The 23,238-nt window shown below is 31.3% G+C and overlaps 3 protein-coding genes across 3 annotated transcripts; 2 read left to right on the top strand and 1 right to left on the bottom strand.

Annotated features, from left to right (window-relative positions):
- Positions 1–5,568: 5,568 nt before the first annotated feature.
- On the bottom strand, positions 5,569–6,559 carry LOC127083796 (putative F-box/LRR-repeat protein 9). Its single transcript, XM_051024133.1, has 2 exons — positions 6,223–6,559; positions 5,569–6,148 (listed from the first exon to the last, which is right to left on the bottom strand). Exons 1-2 carry the CDS (start codon positions 6,537–6,539, stop codon positions 5,650–5,652), a joined length of 816 nt encoding a protein of 271 aa, XP_050880090.1. The 5' UTR covers positions 6,540–6,559; the 3' UTR covers positions 5,569–5,649.
- Positions 6,560–12,095: 5,536 nt separating this feature from the next.
- LOC127080144 (uncharacterized) lies at positions 12,096–13,399 on the top strand. The gene is made up of 5 exons (XM_051020476.1): positions 12,096–12,378; positions 12,467–12,652; positions 12,725–13,047; positions 13,200–13,232; positions 13,337–13,399. Exons 1-5 carry the CDS (start codon positions 12,096–12,098, stop codon positions 13,397–13,399), a joined length of 888 nt encoding a protein of 295 aa, XP_050876433.1.
- A 6,321-nt stretch (positions 13,400–19,720) lies between these two features.
- LOC127083797 (glucan endo-1,3-beta-glucosidase 2) lies at positions 19,721–22,383 on the top strand. Its single transcript, XM_051024134.1, has 4 exons — positions 19,721–20,016; positions 20,626–21,879; positions 21,991–22,018; positions 22,119–22,383. Exons 1-4 carry the CDS (start codon positions 19,956–19,958, stop codon positions 22,252–22,254), a joined length of 1,479 nt encoding a protein of 492 aa, XP_050880091.1. The 5' UTR covers positions 19,721–19,955; the 3' UTR covers positions 22,255–22,383.
- Positions 22,384–23,238: the final 855 nt, after the last annotated feature.

Below are 23,238 nucleotides of genomic sequence, written 5' to 3' on the forward strand. Positions count from 1 at the left end.
AACCCCTCTAAGAACAAAGAGCTACACCAGAACCTCCGAGTATGGCTAAAAATCATTCTGGGTACTATTCACCATCGCCCAGCCTCCAACTCCTCTGATTACATAAATGCTGATCAAAAATGCATTTTATACTGTATTCAGAAGGGTATCCAGATCAACCTCCCTGTTCTCCTTTTCAGATATCTGAGGGATTCTGTCAAAGAAACCAGAAACAATATGAAGCCAAGGTCTTACATCCCTCTGGGAAGATTGCTTTCTGATGTCTTCATTGAGCATGGATTGGTTGACCAACTGGAAAAGACCAGATGTATGGATGATCTGGCAATTGATGTGGGAAAGCCTCTGAATGCCAGAAACCTCAAGAGTATGGGGATAATCAAGAAAATACAAGTCAAGCCAACTCTGGATACAACCTGGAATAGCTTGAAAGATCAGAGGAAGATGCCTCATGGCCTGGCCAGATTCTTCAAGAATGAGCCAAGAGATGCTGTTGCCATCTATCTTCAGCGTCTATTGGATGATGGTGTGGATATATCTGACTTCAGCCTCGACGACTGTCTGGACTCTGAAGAAGACTTAGTCAGATACAAGAGAGGTATTTCTGAGAAGAAGATAGCACCACCAGCAAAGAAGGCCAGACTTGATGGAGCTTCTGGAAGCGGATCTTCAGCTCCTCTGCAAATCTCAACTGGTAAGTCTGTTCCTCTTGTCTCCTCTAATCTTCAGATGGCTTCCTCTAACCCTCTCTCTTCACAACCCATTTATACCTCCTCTGAAATCCCACCCTCAATCACCAGAACCTCCCAACCTACACCAGTTCTAAACATAGCCAGAACTTTCATTCCTCCCTCTATACCTGCACAAACTCACCAAAGCACTTCTTCTTCTTCATCATCCTCTATGCCAGAATCACCTCCCTACGTTACTGTTTCCTCTGACCCTGAACCTTCTGATCCTGACTCTCCAACAATAGCCACTTTATATGCTCATAGACTTGCTTCACAACAACCACAAACCACAGAACCTGAAACAACTTCACTTCCACCACAACAAACAACCACCATACCCTCTGAAACTCAACCCTCTGACATTCAACCATCTGATCCCCACACCTCTGATATCACCCCACCAATCCTTCCCGCTGTCCCAGAACCAGAATCTGAACCTTTAGATTTAAACCCACTTTATGCTTCATCCCCCAGTCTTCAACCAGAAGCAGAATCTGAACCCCAACCTGAGTCAGAATCTGAACCTCAAACCTTGAATCTCAGCCCTCCACCTCATACCTCTGAACCAGAACCTGAACCTGAGCTTTCTAAACCTACCCTTAAGGAAGCCATCTTTATGATTGCAGAGGCTTCAGCTCAAAAGGTTGATTCTCTGGTCACTAACTCTGAAATCAGTGATGATCCTGAATCTGTAAGGACACACTGGAACAGAGTCATTGGCTGGATGACATCAGAGTCCTTTAGGCTGAAGAGCATATCTGAACAAGTCAGAAATGACTACATCAGAGATGCTGAGGTAAGACTCCAGGAGAGACTTGCCAGAGAAGCTGAAGCCAGAAGGCTAGAGGAGGAGAGGTTGGCTAAGGAAGCTGAAGAAGAAGCAAAAAGACTAGAGGAAGAAAGACTGGCAAAAGAAGCAGAAATCCTAAGGGAACAGGAAGCTAAGGCTCTGGCAGATGCAGAAGCTCAAGCTGCTGCAGAAGCTGAAGCCCAGCAGGCTCTGACTCAGGGGGAGTCTTCAACTGCTATTCCGATGATTCTTCAGACTCTGAAGGACCTTAAGGAAGATCAGAATATCCTCCGAGACAGAATGGACAAGCAAGATTCGGTCAATGAGAACATCCAAAAGATGCTTGCCATGATCCTGCAGAAATTGCCTCAGAACCCTTAGGCACTTAGGATTTTATGTTTTGCTTGCCTTTTGTTGTTTTTGCTTCTGTCATCTTTTTGGATCTGATGTTTTGTGTTTCTATTTTTAATGAAATGTTTTTCTCTTTAATTCAATTTTTATTACTATGTCTTTTTGATTCTGACAAAAAGGGGGAGAAATCATTAAATAGCTCTGATGAAAATTGTCTAAAAACCTTAAGCACTCTGCAACAATTGTAGAAATAGCTCTGATTAAATAGCTCTAACATTAAATTTAAGAAATTGCAGAAAGTTTTCAGAAATCTCATTACTTGGAAAGCTCTAGTAAGAACTTCTGAACTCCCTAGCACTAACTCAGGGGGAGCTTTTGTCTATCTGATCTTATTTTATTCATGTTTCATCTGCTATTTTAAGTTGTTTTGTCATCATCAAAAAGGGGGAGATTGTAAGAACAAAAATTGTTCTACAACAGATTCCTTGATTTTGATGATAACAAAGGATGAAACCAAAAATGGCACCCTAACGAAAAGTTTCTAAGTGTGCAGGGTTCTAAAGAAAGAAGAAATGAATCTGATGATGTCATCAGATGCACAACAAGATCAGATACAAATTCTAGAGTATTAGGAGCATCTGAAGTGGAAGCACATTCAAGAAAGTCTAGAAGCTCTGACTCTGGACAAAACTGCAAAGTATCAGAAGCATCTGAACATGAAGTAAAGTCTAGAAGCTCTGATTCTGGAGAAATGTTATCTGTATATTCTGAAAGTTATCAGCGCCATCTGAACTCTCAAGAGATCAACATCAGAAGCAAGATTCCAAGATTCTCCAGAAACACAAATACTCTGATTATGGATTTGCTAATCATGAAAAAGTAACGTTCAAGTCAAGTAAAGATTTTCAAATAGATTTCCTAAACAGAGAAAGAGACGTTAATCTTCAATTCCAATAAGAAAAATACTACTTGTGGTAAGTAGTCACTTCAAATATGAAAAGTTAAACTGCAGAAGCTATTTATGAAATGGAGTAAACTCCTTCTAATATCCACCAGTTCAACCACTACTTCAACTCATATATAAATAGAGCTGCAATCAACATTCAGGAACAAGAAATCAACTAGCCAAAACTATACTGAATTATTTCACGCTCAAGAAAATCATCTTTGCTCTCAAAGAATTTCACTAAGCTTTTGCTTATTAAGTGAAAAATCTGTTCTTAAGTTTGTAATACTTGCTTTCTTAGAAGCACTCTAGATTACATATCTTGTATCTTTTATTTGTTTGATTTCCTCAAGTGACTTTGTGTGGTCTGTAGACTTGAGAAGACTAAGAGATTCTCTTCTCTCTTAGGTGTTGTTTGTAATCTTTCAAGATTAGTGGATTAAGTCCTTGTTGAAGGCGAAATCACCTTGGCCGGGTGGACTGGAGTAGCTTTGTGTTATAAGCGAACCAGTATAAAATCCTTGTGTGATTTTTCATTTTGAAAAGCGCTTATTTTTCAAAACAATTCAAACCCCCCCCCCCCCCCCCTTTCTTGTTTTTCTCACCTTCATGGTCTTCAGGTTTTGAACAAGAGTTATACTACCTTTAATCGTGTCAAGAAGATTCTTAGGAGTCTTCCTATCAGATAAAGACCAAAGGTAACAACAATTCAGGATGCTAAAGAATTAAACACATTAAGTCTTGAAAGTCTTATAAGAAATCTCCAGAGTCATGAGATGGAGCTTAATAGAGATTATACTGCCAATAAGCCAAAGTCCCTTGCTTTGAAATCTTCTGCAAAAACTGTAAAGGCTCCTAAAAGCTGGAACTCAGAAGAAGCTTCTCAATCAGAAGGTTCTGAAGAAGACTCAGATGAGGATGGAATGACCTTTATCATTAAAATATTTCAATACTTGGCCAAGAAGAACAAAAAATTCCCTCGTAGAAGTAGTGACTTAAAAGGATCAAGCTCAAGAGATAAGAAGGATGATCGGAAGGGCTGCTTCAATAGAAGGACTGCAAGAAGTCTGGTCACTTCATTATTGAATATCCAGAGTTGCAAAAGGACAAGTCAAAGAAGGGAAACTTTCAAAAGGAAAACTTCAAAAACAAATTCAAGAAGAGTCTCACGGAAACATGGGAAGAACATAACCATAAAGAAAAATCCGAGAAAGATGAAGAAGAAGTCAATCTAGCTTTGATGGTTCTTACATCTTCTGAAGCAGAATCTAACTCAGATCCTGGTTCAGAAGGATGCGGTATTTTCTAAACTATATCGTTCTAATTTAATTATTTTTATTCAAGATCTTATGAGTAGATGTCAGAAAAAGGCCAAACGTATGAAAATATTAACAAAGCAATATGATCTTTTGAAAGAGGAATTAAAATCTGTTCAAAACAAAAATGAAGCTCTTCAGAGAGATAATATTGCTCCTGTTAAAGATGTATCTGATAAAATTCTTGATAAGCATGAAATATCTCTTCAAGAATTTATCTTAATTGGTCTTGAAAGAACCAAACTTGCATCCATGATCTATGGTGTAAGTAGAAATATATGAGAAGGTCTTGGTTACCATCAAAAACCATTTAATGTAAGGACCGAAACCTTAATTAAACCATCAAATCCCTCTTCTTCTAAGTCTACTAAAAATGGTTAAACTTTTATATTGTACCTGATTCTAACATCATTATTTAATTTATTAGTCTAATTGGCATTTCTCGTATAGAATGAGCCATCGTACAATTTTATTTTAATTTTAGAATGTAAGTTATCGAAATTTTGACAGAGTTATATCAAATTAAGTCCTATTAGGTGCCAATTTATTGTTTGTAAAAAGTTTAACTTTCAATTTAGAAATCTAGTTAGATCTTGATGGATTCTTAATCCATAAGTTTACAAGTCTAAAGTTTTATGTAAAATTTGAACAATTAATTTAAAAATTTATTTCGAATGAAGTGAAACAATAAAATTTAGTAAGTGAAAGAAAGAATTTCATATATTGTCACGATCAAATGACATCAAAGTATTAAACTTAATAACATGACACCTCTGATCACTCTTCACTGGATATTCGTATAATAAAATTCAATATTAAATTGAAACATACTATCATATAGAACATGTCTATAAAATTTAATATCAATAAAAAATTATTTAATATGTTAAAGAGAATGATCAAAATTAACTATTTTGTTGATATTTTGTAAAATTTTAGTTTTCAAGCTTCTGAACGATAGATTTTATAAGGATGATATACATGATAATAACTTTCAATTTAATGATAGATTTTATTAAACACATATACGCTAAAGAATTATCGAATGTGTTATGTTAATAAATTTAATATCTTGGTATCATTTGATTTTTAAGTAATAAATATACAGGGAGAGGGAGAACGGAAATGATGTTTAATATGTATTTTAAATAGGTTTTGATTGAAAAATTAAACTTCCTTAGTTTTCTACCGATATAAACAAACAAAAAGTTATTTGGTCGTTTGAACGTCGCATGATTTATAATCACTTCAAACAAACTGATATAAAACTTTACAAGTTTCATTACTTGTTTGATATATTCTTTTGAATCTATAGTCTCTTTCAACTCATTAGTCCAACGCCAAATAAAATATATTAAAACATTTATTTAGGCTTTCGATTACTTCAACAAAACACATTTAAAACATTTGGAACTTTACAAAGATATCATCCCAAATTTCACTTGCAGAAAAACGAGTGCTAAGAAGAGATCAACAATTGGACAGTGTTTTCAATATCAGTATCGCCAAATATCAAAACTAGTCTTCATAACCAGACCAATTTTCACTTTCAATACCCCATCCATAATCATACCTAGAAGAGTAGCAATGTAGTGATGGAGGTCTAAAATCCATAACATTTTCTCTACACCTTTTCTCCAACCTTTCAATATTATAGTAACAACAACATTCTTTCAAGTCAAGATACTTAAGAAAGGGACATCCATCAAGAATGACAAGAACGCCATCCTCGGAAGGCATATTTCCACAAATTTTAAGATGATGTAATCCGGGCATTGTTTTTGCAATAGCAAATGACACATCATTCTCTCTGTCGTTCGCTACGATCCACCTGCATTTCAATGTTTTCAAAAGCGGACAATATCGGCCAATAATTTCTAAGCTATCCTTTGACAGTTGAGTTTGATATGAAATGTCAAGAGTCTCTAACTGCGACATCTTCTTAACAGATTCACAGAATCCTTTATCTGAGAGCTCTGCACACATTGCAATACGCATGTGTCGAAGGTGACCAGCGCTGTAAAATTTGCAGCAAGACATATTAAAATGGTATGACTTAAAACGCAAGAAAAATATTATGAGATTAATTACCAATTATCGGCTATGTACGCAAGAAGATCATCCGTTGCAAAATGCTCAATATCAATGTCTTCTACCTGACCGCAACTTCGCTCAATTGCATTGCGACAAATCTTCACAAATTTATCCTTGTTGCGCATGGAATGCTTATAACCATACTTGGTAATATTAATGGTTCGCCACATGCAAGGATCCTTGCAGATGTTCCACCATAAAGAACAGACTTGAGATGCACTAGTCAATATTTCAATCGTCCCTAACCTCTGGAGGATGTTTGCTGTTACATCTCTTGGAAGATCAAGCCAGTTTGGACCAGTTGTTATTTTCATATTTTCATTGATTACTAGAATAGAAGAAATCATACCGCAAGTGAAGTTAAGATTGTAGTATTATTGTGACCTTTTGTAAATGAAAAAACTAGTTAAAAGCTTTGAAAGTGAAATTTAGTTTCCAATGGACATTGAAAAATGATGAGGATTATTATTATCCTGCATTGAAAATAATAAAAGTGGCTTTGTTTCCAATATTAAAAAGAAATGTGGAATAGCATATTTATGAAATTGTGGACGGTGGAATTCGTTCTTTTAAATTAGTCTATCGTAAAGTTAATATAAAAAATTTTTAAAAAAAAGGGGAAGCATATTTTCATTAAAAGAAAAAAAAAATTACAAAATGGACTTAGCTATATTTATAGGCGTGTTGGAGATCAATATTTCCTTTCTTCCAAATTATAAGTTATTTTGTAAAAAAATGTATCATAAATTATAAGTCATTTTATCCTTTCAATATAATATTAATGATATTTTTCTTAATATATCCTCTATCATTTATTATTATTATTTCTTCTTTTTGATTTTTGAACATTTTTTTTCATACATAACAATGAATGATAAAATTGTAAAATCAGATATAATTTATTTTCTTCTTGCAATATTAATTGCGTTTCTTAATTTATATGAAATGTCCAAGACGTTTTATAATTTATAATAAAGATACTATTTGTTAGAGAAATATGTTCTAAGTAACTACCCTTACAACTAATTAATCCATTAACCTTATAACTAACTAACATAATAGTTATAAAATAATTAATGATGTAAAAGAGCTTTGATGAAGAGATTAGCAACTTGGTTCTCAAAGTTGATAGGTATGATATTAATGATCTTTGCTTGCAGTTTGTCACGTATTAAATGGCAATTCATCTCCATTTGCTTCGTCTCTTTGTGAAAAACAGAGTTTGAGACAACGAGAATTACACTTTTGATGTCACATAATATTGTTAGAACATTGTTACAGGTCACAATGGTGTTGAATATAGAAGTCTTTTAGTAGGGAAATGCAGAATCGTCTTAAATATTTAGGGATCCTATCTAATTTTTAAAATCGGTCCTAATAAAAAATACATAAATTAAAAAAAATTGTCTTTTATTTAAGTAATGATTTGGGAGATTGAACTGAATAATTTTAATATATCCCAAACTTTCTTCCAATTGTGTCATCTTTGAATTATGTCTCTAGATATTTTAAGGTTTTGCAAAGATATACATACACTTTCACTGTACCACTGCTTCAATTTCCAAGTTGATTGATTTCTCATTATATCTTCTTCACTTGTGAAGAATCAAAACTAAAAACATGTTCCCAATCTCCGTGATATTTCACCCAAAAATCATGCATGTGTTTATTTAATTTTATTTATTTTTTAAAGTTGTTGATTTATACACTACAAAAAAAAATCAGGTTTGTCATGTGATAAACCCCTCACAACGAATGAAAACCCCTCGCAATAATGATATACCCGAGGGAGATAAGACCCTCGCAAAAATATTTGTCGTAATTTTTTTGTCAAGTGATAAACTCATTGCAATGTTGTCAAGTGTTAAACTCCTCAAATGTTAAACTCCTCGCAAAGGTCTATAGGGTGTAGAGAAAGCGTCAGTTGATGTGTTTTGTTAGGGATTATACTTCTCGTAACTCTATTAAGTGGTAAATCCCTTGCAATGCATTTGTCAAGTGAAAAACCCCTCTCAATACACTGTGTACGAACTGCATATCAGCAACATGTCAGATAGGTTGTTGAGATTTTTACCCTCACAAATCATACATGTTTAATAAAAATATATTTATTAAAGTTTAATTATTATAAGTATTGAAACAAATATTTATTTTTAGCTTTATAATAATACAAATATAAGAAATAAACTGTAGGATTATATAATAAATAAATTTTAAGAAATTAATAATTTGTAAAAGTTAAATTTAAATATAACTAATAAAAATTCAAAAAATTAATATTTGGAAATTAAAATCAAATAAAAATAAATATAAAAATATTCAACAATTATTAGAATATCACTTATCCATATTATCTCTATTGCTTCCATCTTCTTCATCATCCTTACTTACTTTTCTTTGTACACCAACAGTTCAAAATCCGCCATATCTAAAAAAACTTTGATTTTCACCCACTAAACCATAAATTTGGCTTCTTGGTGAGATCATATATTCTTGAAAAAATCTCTTGTGAAACTCTTAATGCTTCCTCCAATTCAATTTGTATCTTCCTTTTTTCATCCATTTTGATCTATTGCACTACTTTGCGTGTCGCCTCATTTAGATCTAATTATCTCACTATTTCTTCCATTTCGGGGATTAATATTGGTGGATGTGACGACCTTTCCCCATCTGCATTTCTCATGTATAAAATTATATCCCTTTCATGTAGTTGAAGGACATAGGTCCATTCAATGTTTTAAAATTCAGATCAGTGATCAATCTGGTCAAGGTACTCGATTATTAGGCCATTGATCAGATTGGTGGATCACTTGTCTATTTGTCGTCTTCTCTTTCCTAGGGCAATCCTAAGTTGTCACCCTAGGCATGGTATTTGCAAATATAATACTACACAATCCCTTAGACACAAGTCCTTCGGCAGAGGCAATATCAGCCAATAATTTCTAAGGTATCCTTTGACAGTTGATTTTGATATGAAATGTCAAGACTTTCTAATTGGGATATCTTCTTAACAGGTTCACAAAATCTTTTATCTGAGAGCTCTGCACACATTGCAATACACATGTGTCGTAGGTGACCATCACTGTAAAATTTGTAGCAAGACCTATTAAAATGGTAGTAAGACTTAAAACAGAAGGAAAATATTATGAAATTAATTACCAATTATTGACTATGTATGCAAGAAGATCATCCATTGTTAAATGCTCAATATCAATGTCTTCTACTTGAACACAAATTTGCTCAACTGCATTGTGACAAATCTTCACAAATTTATCCTTATTACGCATGGAATGCTTATAACCATACTTGGTAATGTTAATGGTTCGCCACATATGAGATCCTTGCAGATATTCTTCCAAATATGACAAACTTGACATGCACTAGTCAATATTTAAATCGTCCCTAATCTCTGGAGGATGTTTGTTGTTACATCTCTTGGAAGTTCAAGCCAGTTTGGGTCACTTGTTATTTTCATTTTTTTCATCCGTTATCGAAAGATAAGATTTCATACCGCAAGTAATCGTTGGAATGTACTCCATATGTCTCACAATAGGTGTCCTCATTGAGATTCTCACACTTTTTAAGATAATGATTAAAAATGTGTTGATTTCAATGATAAAACGAATGTCATTTACTAAAATAACCTTATTAATAATAGATAGTGGAGTGGTTACATGATTTAAAATACAATAAATAAGGTTAAGTTAGTGGAAATAAATAATAAATATCACATTGGTATTCTAAAGGGACAAATAATTTGAGATAAATAAAAATAAGAAAGATGACACATATTGTGAGACGGGGGGAGTAATATTATGGTACTAACTTTTTATAAAGTGAAAAAACTAGTAAAAGCTTTAAAAATGAAATGTAGTTTCCAATAAACATTGAAAAATGATGACGATTAATATTATCATCCTACATTAAAAAATGGAAAATCAAAATGAATAAAAGTCGTTATGTTTCCTTCATTAAAAAGAGGGGGAAAAGATGGACTAGCACATTATAAGCCTTTATTTTGAATACAATATAAATCATATTTATAGGACACATATAATAAATGGAAAATTAATATGGAAATCACTAATATATGTACATTCATAATCATGTCATTTATAACACGTTCCTTTGAATGTCCATCAAGAATATGACTCATTAAAACCTTACAAGAAAATACTCGGCGGACAAAATTTTGATGAAGAAAAAAATACAATATTCTTTTTGATGAAACTACATCGTTACTAATCAATACAAATTATTACAAATGAGAAAAGAAATTATAGGGAGACAATCATCCATTATTCATAATAGTCTCCCTTTGAATGTTTGTTTAGGATATGCCCAGTTAAAATATTACTAGGAAAACCCCAATGGGAAAAAATCTAATGAAGGAAAAAGAGTACAATATCCTTTTAAGATAAATCAATGTCTCCCCCTCAGTTGAATGATTATTTATTCAATGATGAGGATTAATCTTTCATATTAGTTGGTTAAAATATTTATTTGGGAGTGACTTTGAGGAAAGATCTAGAAGATGTTCACTTGAACGAATTTGTTTGATGCTTATATCACCACTTTTTTAAACATCATGAGTCAAAAGGAACTTTGAAGAAATATGTTTTGTCTAGTCTCTTTTAATGTAATCATCTATGGTTTTTGTATTTATTTATCTGGAAGTCAAACCACAAGTCTATTGTATGTGTTGAATTAGAGACATCAAACAAATACATTCTCGACTTGATTCATGTAGTGCTAATTTTTTTGCATGATTAGATAAAGTTGTTTCTATGGTTTGTTTCACAGGTCTCCATGAAATAGTTGTACCACCATAAATAAAAAAATAATTTGTGCGATCTAAAATTATGAATATCTGACAAGTAACATGTTTCTGCATGACCCGTTAATTCTAATTTGGATGCTTTGAAATAAAACAAACTCATGTCAGTTGTACTCATAATATAACAAAGTATATGTTTAACTTTGTTCCATTGTCTTCTGAAGATGAGAAAAAACACAAGAAGGGGGGATAGTTGAGTTGTGTTGGCTTTTTCTTCTTAAGTATTTTCTTCTTCTGCTTCTATTAGTTTTCAACCAGATTTTGAACACTTAGTTCAGAGTTTGACTCAGAAAAACTTTGTTAGCTTCTGAATGTCTTTATCAGATTCTGAACCAGAACTTGACTCAGAGTTGCACAGCTGATAGTAGTAGAATATTAAGATCAGAAATCAGGAAAGTAAAATAAAGAACGCACAGTAGTTATCATGCTTCCTCTCACAACTTGAGAGTAGTCAAATCACCTTTCACTTCCAAGGGATTTTCACTATAACCAAATTGATTACAAATGCTCAAGCACCAAAAAAGAGACTTTCAATGCTCAAACCCACAAGTAAGAGACTTTTATGCTCAAGATCACAAGCAAGAGACTCTTAATGCTCAAACCCTCAAGTAAGAGACTTCTATTGTCAAGCACACAAACAAGAGACTTCAAATGCTCAAGCACTGAAGAAATAGACTTCTGACTCTATAACAAATTGTTAAGAGATTTGGTAACAACTACTTTTGATATACAATCAGAGGTGTAGACATAATACAACTTATAAATACTCTAAGACTTAAGAACTTCTAAAATATACAAAGTGTTAAGAGGTTCTAAGTCTATCAATTTTGATATCATGGGCAGATCCAAATCATCCGATAAAATATTTGGAGGTAAGGTAGTTGTTTTTTATGGAAAATTCTAGCACATTCTACCAGTTATACCAAGAGGCAACCATTCAAATATAATACATGCCACTATAAATTCATCATACATATGGGATTATTATGTGGTTTTGAAACTTACAAAGAACACACAACTTCAACAGTCCGCCATGAACTCAAGTCCATCTGAATTAGAACAATTTTCTAACTGGACGTTGAAAGTCGGCGATGGAAAGTTGGTAGAACCTAATGATGGTTATGTATATATTGACATCCCAACTGAATTTTTTATCATGGACTTTGATGATCCACTCCAAGCCATTGTCCAAAACACATATCCATATTTTGTTATGAATTACAAGAATGAAACATCTTTGCAATCAAGAGAAATTTTGGCTGGAACCATAGAGATTGTTGATCTTATAAATCATTATGTATTGGAATTCATTCCAGGTAATTGTTGATCTACAAATTTATATCTTTATAAACATATGCAAAACAATAATTATTTACCAATACAATATTATTTAATTCTTTGTAGGAGAGGAAAAGGAATATTTAAGTTCTGATTCAGTCGACACGCCTGATGGTGATGGCAATAAAGCATTTGATGTCTTAACTCCTGAATTTTTGAATACACTTAGAACTTATGTACTTCCCAATCACAAGATTAAGTTGAAGATTGACACTCCAATTGTGCTTCTTAGAAATATTGATCAATCAGAAGGTTTATGCAATGGAACATGACTGATTGTTACAAGATTGACAGACCATCTTATTGAAGCAAATATTATTTCAGGTAAGAACATAAGAGGTGTCATCTATATTACAAGAATGGATATTACTCATACCCAGTCCTCATGGCCCTTCAAAATGATTAGAAGGAAATTTCCTATAATTGTATGTTATGCTATGACAATCAACAAATCTCAAGGTCAGTCATTGGATTATATCGGAATATATTTTCCTAGAAATGTCTTCAGCCACGATCAACTTTATGTTGCAATATCAAGAGTAAAAAGCAAAAAAGGTCTTAAGATATTAATTCATGACAAAGAAAACCAACCGTTGGAGGCTACGACAAATGTTATTTTCAAAGAAGTTTTTGAAAACGTATACAAAGTAAGTTAAACATTATCTTCATCACTGATAGAATGTTCTGCAGCTTGACATGTTTGTTCATTACAAAATTATTCTTTATTAATTGTGTTTTTTCTCCAATGCTTAAGAACATGCTGGTCATGAAGATTAGTTTTATTCATTATTATATTTAGATATTTGGCATCAGCAACAAAGTAAGCGTTAAGGTATAATACATATCCATGAATGATGCACATTACATCTTTTTCACATTAGGCTTATACAAAGCTATTTTCAATGTTGATCATTTAATTTGTTTTGTTTGTTTCAGAAGAACGAAGTTATACCGGTTGAAGAATCTGTGTTATGCTTAGGTTGCTATCAAATTTTTTAGACCAACAATAATATACACAACTGAAAACATCAGAAGATGTATATGTTCAGTTTTGATTTAAATTTTTGGCTTTGTATCATGATAACTGTTTTGAATTAATGAATTTACTATTCTGTTTACATTAATGAGTGTAAATCATTTAAAAGATATTTAAAAGATATATTTTATCATTGGAGGTGATATATTATTGCTATAATTATGTGATATACTCCATGTCATGATATGTGTAATTTCTACAAACATATACGGGTTGAAGTATAAAATTCAATAAAAATGCAATAACTAAAACACAAGCATACATTAATTTGATATACTGCGTAAATGCATAACATCATACAGCAGTAGTGTAGTTACAAAATTCTTAACCAACATGCTTCCTATCATTCAAAATTTGGATATCTTAAAACTAATATAACATTAACAATTCCAATGACATGTATAACCATGTGGCAACATAACTACTGATACAACATCGAAATCGACAATAACTTCATCATATGCTACTTCCATGTCTCAAGATTTGCATGCATAGACCATGCTACAACCATCAACTTCTAATTACTAAAACATACATAAAATCTGCATGAGGTCACATGCTAAAAGTTAACACATCTCCGACTTCGAACTTCTTCTCTCTGGAAAATTTGTACCATCCATGTCTAATATCCTTCTCATATGGATTTTGTTCAGCTATACGAATAACACAATTATATCCCTTTCTAGCTTCCAGGTCTATTATCTTTATAGCATTTTGCTTTTCACCAAAATGTTTTATTGATATCTGAGTTTGGATGTGCTGCAATAATTATCAAAATGAAAAGACATTTTAACTTTCATTACAATATGAATAAAATGTGCATATTAATACTGAACAAGACACATACCATCATATTTTTCTCTGACTTATTCGCTTATGTTATTTTATAAACTAAATTCACATTGTTGCTACAATCCGTTGTTTTCTCAAACTCATGAATCCAATCATCCTTAATGAGAGCTTCAATTTTAAGGTCTTGCTCTTCTTCAAACTATTTTTATTTCTTAAGCAAATGTGCTTTCATTTCTTCATTTGTGTAAATGCAATATTCAGTAAAATTAAGTCTATTATTTCAATACAATTAAAAATACAATTATCATACAATAAGATCCACAATATTGTAGAAGATTTACATAACCTAAAAGAATAGTTGTACATGATTTTGAAACCAAAACAATAAAAACATTACAAGCAACTTTAAACCCAGATTCACTTTATAAAATACAGTTGTAAAGGATCTTGAATATGTCTTCAAAGAATTTGTTTGAACAATCCAAGAAGAGAAAGAAATAAAAAAAAATCAAACACACCTGCCTGAAGAATACATGTAATAGATGTTGTTGAATATTGTTTTCCTCCAACACTTACAATGATACTATAATTGTCTCTCTTAAAAACTCTATATTCCACATGTTATATAGTGAGAGTTTTAATGGGCCTATAGATGGGTATTAAACTGCATGCCCATTAAAAGTTTAAAACTCTATAGTACAAGATGTTTTTATTTATTAGCATGTATGATTGAATATATATATATATATATATATATATATATATATATATATATATATATATATATATATATATATATATATATATATATATATATATATATATATATATATATATATATATATATATATATATATATATATATATACCAAAACACTTAAATTACTATGATGAGGAATAAAGAATAGTATTTTTCAACATATAAACTTGTTAACTATATCGATTTTATATTTATTATATTTGTTAAATTTATATGCTTAATGTCTTAGCTGATAAAATAATAACTTTTAAATTTTATAAAGTTGTTTAATAATAAACCCTCATATAAATTCAGTTTCACCAAAACACGTTAACAAGTAATACCATATGAGTTACATAAGAGACTGCAAATAGAATACTAAACTTTAACTATACCAGTAAGAAAAACTACCAAATCACATTCATAAAATATTAGCAGTAACTTATAATGCACAGTTTTGACACACACAACACATACTGACATAGCAATAACATTATAATTAGTATTTGATTCCAAAATGTCTAAATAACATCCATAATAAATATAGAAAAAACACAAAAATAAACCATTCACATCATGTTAACATCTACATCCCATGATCATCACAGTTCCCCACTCCAAACACATACCGAACATCAATTCCTTTACAATGTTACAAACACATAAAGGGAAAAACGTCCCGTTCTCCAAACCAAGGTATCACCATTAGAGAAATTTTTGCTTTTAGCATACTCATATCATCCTTGAGCAATGTACTTCTCATACACACTTGGAGCGTCCTTCCGTCTTGTAGAGTCAATTTGCACATTTGAAGATTTTGTTTACTTTAACATCAACAATTTAGATATCCTTTTGATTTGTTCTTAAATATTTTTTTGATATTAGTCTTGGAAAATGTTGCAAAGATACAAAAAAAGAGAAACACTACAAGTTATAAACTGTTTTAATAATAATACAATATAAACTATATACGCATACATGCTTACCAGAACATTTCTTACTTTGTTGTATGCGTTTGCTATATTGCTCTCCCATGAATATTGTTTGTTTTCCATTATCCATTCTTCTTTAACTTCATTAGATTGTTTCCCATTCACAAGATTTTATTGACTTCCAATTCCATTCTTTTGCATAGATTTGGTAACATGTTTTTTATTTGCAACCCCTTTTTTTGCCACAGATTTAGAATTAGGACACACATTCTTCACGATTTCTTTATGTTTCCCCCTGTCAATTTTGGTTAGATCTGTGGATATGTTCTCTTCTTCTTTAATAGCTTTCAAAACTTCCTTTCCATTCTAAATGGGTGAAGCTACCACCTCAACATCAGTTTGGACTCCAAAGATTCTCAAAGCTTTTTTTTCAACTCTATTGTCGGGACGAATTCTCTTAACAGACTTTTGTTTTATTGAACTTTCGATAATCTCTTGAATCATCCCCTTGATGATGTCCATTGCAGTCTCCTCACAAAAATAGGCAATATTAAATATTAGAATGTATATATATATACTATATCGATATATTGATATTTATGACAATATTTTCTAAAGTAAACACAATTTTTTAAAACCATAAATTCTACAAATTTTAATTACAGAATACTCAATTTGAATTTGTGATTTCATAATACTATATTTTATATAAATCATACGGTGTAGTATGAACTAATCTTTACAAACCTTATCATATAATTTGTAATTAAAAACAATTATTTATTCTAAAGCTACAGCTATTTGGATTTCTACAAACTAATTACACGCTCTAATCAAATAATATAGAAATTATAAATAGAACTACTCTAAATTTTTTCAAATTCCTCTTTGTATGCTTAAATCCAACACACTTCGAAATCTTAGAAGGAACATCGATGCAATTGAATTTCATAAAAACAACATACAACTTATAAACACTACTACTCTAAATTTTTACAAATTCCAATTTGTATGCCCAAATCAAACACACTTTGAAAGTAGAAAATGACCAACGATGCTTTGAAATTTCAGAAAAATGTATTACAACTGTAAATCTTAAACAAAACATAAGTTATTGCCTCATTCCTGACATAGTATCATCCAAAATATAACCGTAGCAAGGTTTTCGTTGACCTTCCATGCTTCAAATCTCTAGTTGCATTCGTCGTTCTGCAAAGCAATGCCGAAGTCTAAGCAAGAGAAAGTTACAAATTTTAAGAAAGAGAAAGATAAAAACTTAAAGGAGAAAAGATAACGTTTCTCTTCTGGTATTAATTCTATAATTAATTATTTCTCCAAATTTTGTCAGGAATACGAAGTTGAAAGGTTTAACACTATTAAATGAAAATATAAAATCAAATAATTTTTTCGAACAATTAATTCAATGCGCCACACGTTTAGCATTGAAATATGATTTTCAACATGTAATTTAATACTTTGACATGTTATTTTTTAATCATCAAAGTTGTCATCATAACAACCATTACGGCAAAACCATTTTTACAAACAACCACACTATTCATAAGATACGACAATGTCAAATCACCCCGACTGAAATCAATTTTCAAAAACAACATAAAATACTTGTTCGCTATTTATATACTATGCAATAATATCAAATGCCTCCATTGCAAATCTAATATATCAAGTCTCTTAAAAGATATATTGTGTGCTCTGTGTGGAATTTGAAGCAAACTAACAATGTCTTCTTCTACTTCTAATGGGTAATATAAGTTTAAAGTTCAGTCGGTGTATTTTATGTATGCATGTCTGATTTTTGTGTGCATGCATTTCTGTTAGTGACATACATAATATTGCTCATTCACATCGATGAATTTGCAGATTTTTATCTCTTGACACAAATGATATTTATGAAATCTTTGATAAAATTGTCCAAGAAGTGAACCAACCTCCTAATGATGTTCAAATGTTCCCTGAGATCAATTTGACTCAGTCGAATTCCCAATGTATAGGTGAATCATAATGCAATAGCTCAAGTAGATCAATTGTTGCCTAAGATCAATATGGCTCAGGGACATGGTCTAGCTGAGCAGGTAAATCAGTAGGTAGGAGGGTTGACACCTGATCTATTTTGGGAGAAAAAGATTATCAGGTCACTTAAAGGCAGAAATCAAGTTTTGGTATCAAGTTACACAAATTATAAGAATAAAAAAAATGTTTTGCATTTTTGATACGAACTTAAAATCCAAGACTAATGTTAACTTGTAAAAATTAATACTATGCAACATTTCCTAACTGATAGGAGGGGTCTTCGTCTAGATCAAATTAATGTACCCTGATGGATATTGAGACTATGGACTACTATGACTGTGAAATTATTAAATTGAAGAGGGACAGGATGGAAATGTACATCGGCTATGGATGGTATGAATACGCCAAGGAAACAAAGTCTTCATGCAGGAATACGTTGTTATGTCACTACCACTCCGATTCTCAGATGTTGCACATCAATTTGTTGAGACGTGGCAGAAGGAACAATGCTTGAAGAAAATACTGCTATTTTCATTTGTCTTTCTAAATATTATTATTAAATTTTAGTGTTGTTGTTTTAGTTGTTTGTTGTGGTGACTACTATTTCATTTTTACTAAGTTGTTCGATTTTATGTTTTTTTATAATTCAAGTTGAAGTTATATTTAAACTACAGAACGTTGTCAATATAATTTGGTTTAATAATAATTAAAAATACTATATTAAATATCAGCAAATATTGATTTGACATATAATTTGATTTAATAATAATTAAAAATACTATATCAAATATTAACAAATATTGATTTGATTGCATATTTCAAATATTATACCATCATAACCACATAATATATATATATATATATATATATATATATATATATATATATATATATATATATATATATATATATATATATATATATATTTTTTTTTTCTTATATTAATATTTTTATACATTCAAAACACTATATTAATAGAATTTAATTGAAATACACTGACAGTGTAAAAAGATTTTATACCGTCAGTTAATCATAACCGTTGGATATTGTAACAAGTTTGACTTTTATTTTAAAAATCTATAAAGTAATGCAAACGGGTGATGATGATGAGTCGATAATGTAAAACTTTTTACACTGACAGTGTATAGTAATTAATCTCATATTAATATCTATATGATAATAATATTTTAAATATTTTTCTATCTCTAATATTTAATTGACTTTGCTAGGTCTCTTACTAATTTTTATAAAAATTATTTTAAAATTAAAAAAACATCCATTTTAAAAAAAATTGTTGAAAAATCAGTTTACAGATTAAATAAAAAATTTAATTACAGTTTAAATATTTAAAATTAAAACATGGATTTATAGTTACGAGAAACTAGTATAGACTATACTGTATAGTTAATGCACGCTGAAATTTGACCGTTGTTGTTGTTGTTTGCCCAAGGCATCGTTGCTTTTTGCGTTTTCAAGTATAGAGGGACCCACTTTCCCGTTCATTTCCTTTGTTTGTCTATATGTTTTCAAAACAGACAATCCTCATTGGTCTCTCACAAGTCTTTATCTCGTTAAATTAAATACCAGTACTAAAATAGTATTCCCTCCTTAAAAAGTACGTAGTAAAAAATGCTAGATGTATTGATTTTAGTGAAAAAAATTATTTAGTTTGCTCTTCATCATTTTTTTTAATAAAAAACAAAAAAATATACTCTAAACTATTACTGTGTGTTTTTTTAATAAATATGATTTTTTTTTTATAAATTTAAAGGGAGGGAGCATAAAAAAAGAAACATTTTTTCTAATAAATCTACAGCGAAAGTATATGCACATTCCTATAACATTCTTTTTCTCTCTTAGTTTTCTACTACTTCTCTTCCTCTGCTTTTTTCAGTGAAAATCTAAGACATTGTTGATTCCTTAACCCTTTCATTTTCTATCCACATTTTCTTACTTGTTTCCTCTCTTAAAAACTCATTCTCAGGTTTTCACCACATTCTTTAGAGAGATTTGAAGTTTTAAACCATGGCTATGCATTTTCTTCTTCTGCTTCTTTTTGCAGTGTCCATTGTCGCAGCTGATGAAGGTTAGTTAACTGTTTTTAGTTCCACATACATTCTTTGTTCCTTAGAGTAATCAATATTGAAATCACTCTATTGCTCATTGCTACCATATTTTTCCTTTATTTTGAAAGTGTGTATATGTTTCTTTCTTTGCATGTTGCTTATTTTGACTGAAAGAAGTTTTGAATTAAAATGTATAAAGTAAAGTGGAAATAAGGAAGAGGGGTAGATAGTTTTTATTGATTAATCTTCTTAAATAGCAATGTGGTTCAGAGTAATATTCAGATCTATTCAATATGGTAGGGTAGTTTGAGTCATTTATTTTCCTTTCCCCCTCACATTTTGAAAATGCTTACCTTTTCAAGAAACTATCTATTTTGTTCAGAAGAAAGCAAATTAATCTTCAATGATTTCTTTCAAATACTCACATTTTGAACCCTAGATCTTCAGCTTTAAACTCCTCCATGTCTCTTAAGTTTAATGTTTTTTTTTAAATCTTGGTATCTGACTTTGCGACAGAGTAATTCAAAGGGACAAATCCCAAAGTTATGTATGGAGTTGACCAAACACAGGAATTGTTTGCACCTAGCGCGAGTTTCTTAAGTTTAATGTGTCATGTTTGTTCCTTGCAGAACCATTCATTGGAGTCAACATTGGTACAGATCTCTCGGACATGCCTCACCCTACACAAGTAGTTGCATTGCTCAAAGCTCAACAAATTCGACATATTCGACTTTATAATGCAGACCAAGCTATGCTAACTGCGTTATCAAAATCAGGAATTCAAGTTGTTATCTCTGTCCCAAATGAAGAGCTCTTAGCGATTGGTCAATCGAATTCCACTGCTTCAAATTGGGTTACTCGCAATGTGTTAGCATATTATCCATCCACAAATATCACATCAATTTGTGTTGGTTCTGAGGTTTTAACCACGCTCCCAAATGCAGCAAAGCTCTTAGTCAATGCACTTAACTACATCCATTCAGCTCTCGTCGCGTCGAAACTCGATTCCAAAATCAAAGTCTCCACGCCGCTTCCTTCTACCATTATACTTGATTCATTTCCACCTTCGCAGGCCTTTTTCAACACTTCGATGAATCAAGTCTTGATTCCAATGCTTGATTTCTTGCAATCCACTCAATCTTATCTCATGCTTAACGTTTATCCTTACTATGATTACATGGATTCAAACGGTGCAATCCCTTTGGAAAACGCTCTTTTCAAACCAATTCCACCAAACAAAGAATCTATTGATTCCAACACACTTCTCCACTACTCCAATGTGTTTGACGCTGTCGTAGATGCAGCTTATTTCGCAATGTCGTATCTGAATTTCACCAACATTCCTGTGGTAGTAACCGAAACCGGCTGGCCTTCAAAAGGTAACGCGAATGAGCCTGATGCAACACTAGACAATGCTAATGCTTACAACAGCAACTTGATCAAGCATGTATTGAACAAAACCGGAACGCCAAAACATCCCGGAATTAGCGTTAGTACTTACATCTACGAGCTCTACAATGAGGACACAAAGCCTGGGCCATTGTCAGAGAAAAATTGGGGACTATTTGATTCAAATGGTGTGCCTGTTTATGTTTTGCAATTGACGGGTTCAGGAGCAGTTTTGGCAAATGATACAAGTAAAGAAACCTATTGCATTGCTAAAGATGGTGCTGATCCAAAGATGTTGCAGGCAGGAATAGATTGGGCTTGTGGACCTGGAAAAGTGGATTGTTCTCCATTGTTGCAGGGAAAACCATGTTATGATCCTGATAATGTTGTTGCTCATGCTAATTATGCTTTTGATAGTTATTATCATCAGATGGGAAAGTCTAGTGAGTCTTGTGATTTCAAGGGCATGGCTACTATCTCCACTTCTGATCCAAGTAAGTAACATTTTCCTTTGAATCTGTATATGAATAAAATTCTTGTAAATATTGGATTGTGTTTACTCTTGTATATGATATGACTGATGATATTATTCTGAACTAATGCAGGTCATGGTTCTTGTATATTTTCAAGAAGGTAAAAACATTCTTCTCTTTGTTTAATTTTGTTGATGAATTTGTGTGTTTGTGCCAATATTTTTGGTTACAAGTGTTTGATATGTTGTGGTTATGTGCAGTTTTGGAAGAAATGGCATCTTCTCTAACGCCCCTGCACCATCGCCAAATTCATCAGATTCTTGTGCATGTGAATTGGGAGTTAGAAGCTTTATAGTCGTGATTGGAGTTCTAATATGGGGAGTGGTTTTGCTATAAGCTTATGTTTGTATGTTGGAAAATGCATTGCTGTTTTAGATATTGTGGGGAATGGTTTCTTTTTTTGTAGCAAATATGAATGATTGTTTGTGTTATATACAGTTTTAGTGGTTAATTAGTTTTAGATAAGGCTCAGTTTATTTTGGCTTTTTTTAAAAATGATTTTTATAGTGTTATATATTTTAGTGTAAAAAAAATTTATCAAGAAGTTTTTCATAAAAGTTTCAAATGAAATTTTGGTTTGAATAGTTATTTTTAAAATGTTATTTTAGGTATTTCATCATTTTATCGAAAAAAAATTGGATATCAAATTTTTAAAATATCACTTAATTTTGAAGCTATTTCAAATAGCTTTTCATAAAAATCATTTTTAAGATACAACTTTTTAAAAAAATTGTGATTTTGACTATGTTTTGATCTTCAATAATGTATATTTATGTTATAGAATGAACAATTCAATCTTTTAATTTATAAAAGACAAATTTAGAAAAAGTTTTAATATTTTAAAAAATATTTTTGTAAAATCCATTTTCAAAAATACAAAGAAAAAATCCATTTTTTTAAAACTAAAACAAACTGGTCTTTATATAAAGTTGAATTAGTTTTAGATAAAGTTGAATTGGTAGAGATTATTTGGATTTGTTTTTTTTTATTGGATTTTATTTGCCTTTATATTATCTGGACGAACTTCAAGTTTTCAAGATGGTTTCTTGATTTACTTTTTAAATATTCAAATATGTTAAAATATAATATCGGACAAACCACCTTTTAAGGAGTGAATTGAGAATAGACAATGTCACTTTTTCTTGAAAATCATGTGATGGAGCTAATTAGAAAAATGAATCAATAGCATCTTAATTACAATGATTAACGATAAAGTTAAATAAGGAATACATATACAATACAACTAATGAAGAATCAAAATGAATGACAATGAGTAGCGTGAATGAATGATCACAGAGTCCTTCTTATATAAGGATCAAT

Source organism: Lathyrus oleraceus, chromosome 5 (genome assembly GCF_024323335.1).
Source record: "Lathyrus oleraceus cultivar Zhongwan6 chromosome 5, CAAS_Psat_ZW6_1.0, whole genome shotgun sequence".
NCBI lineage: Eukaryota > Viridiplantae > Streptophyta > Magnoliopsida > Fabales > Fabaceae > Lathyrus > Lathyrus oleraceus.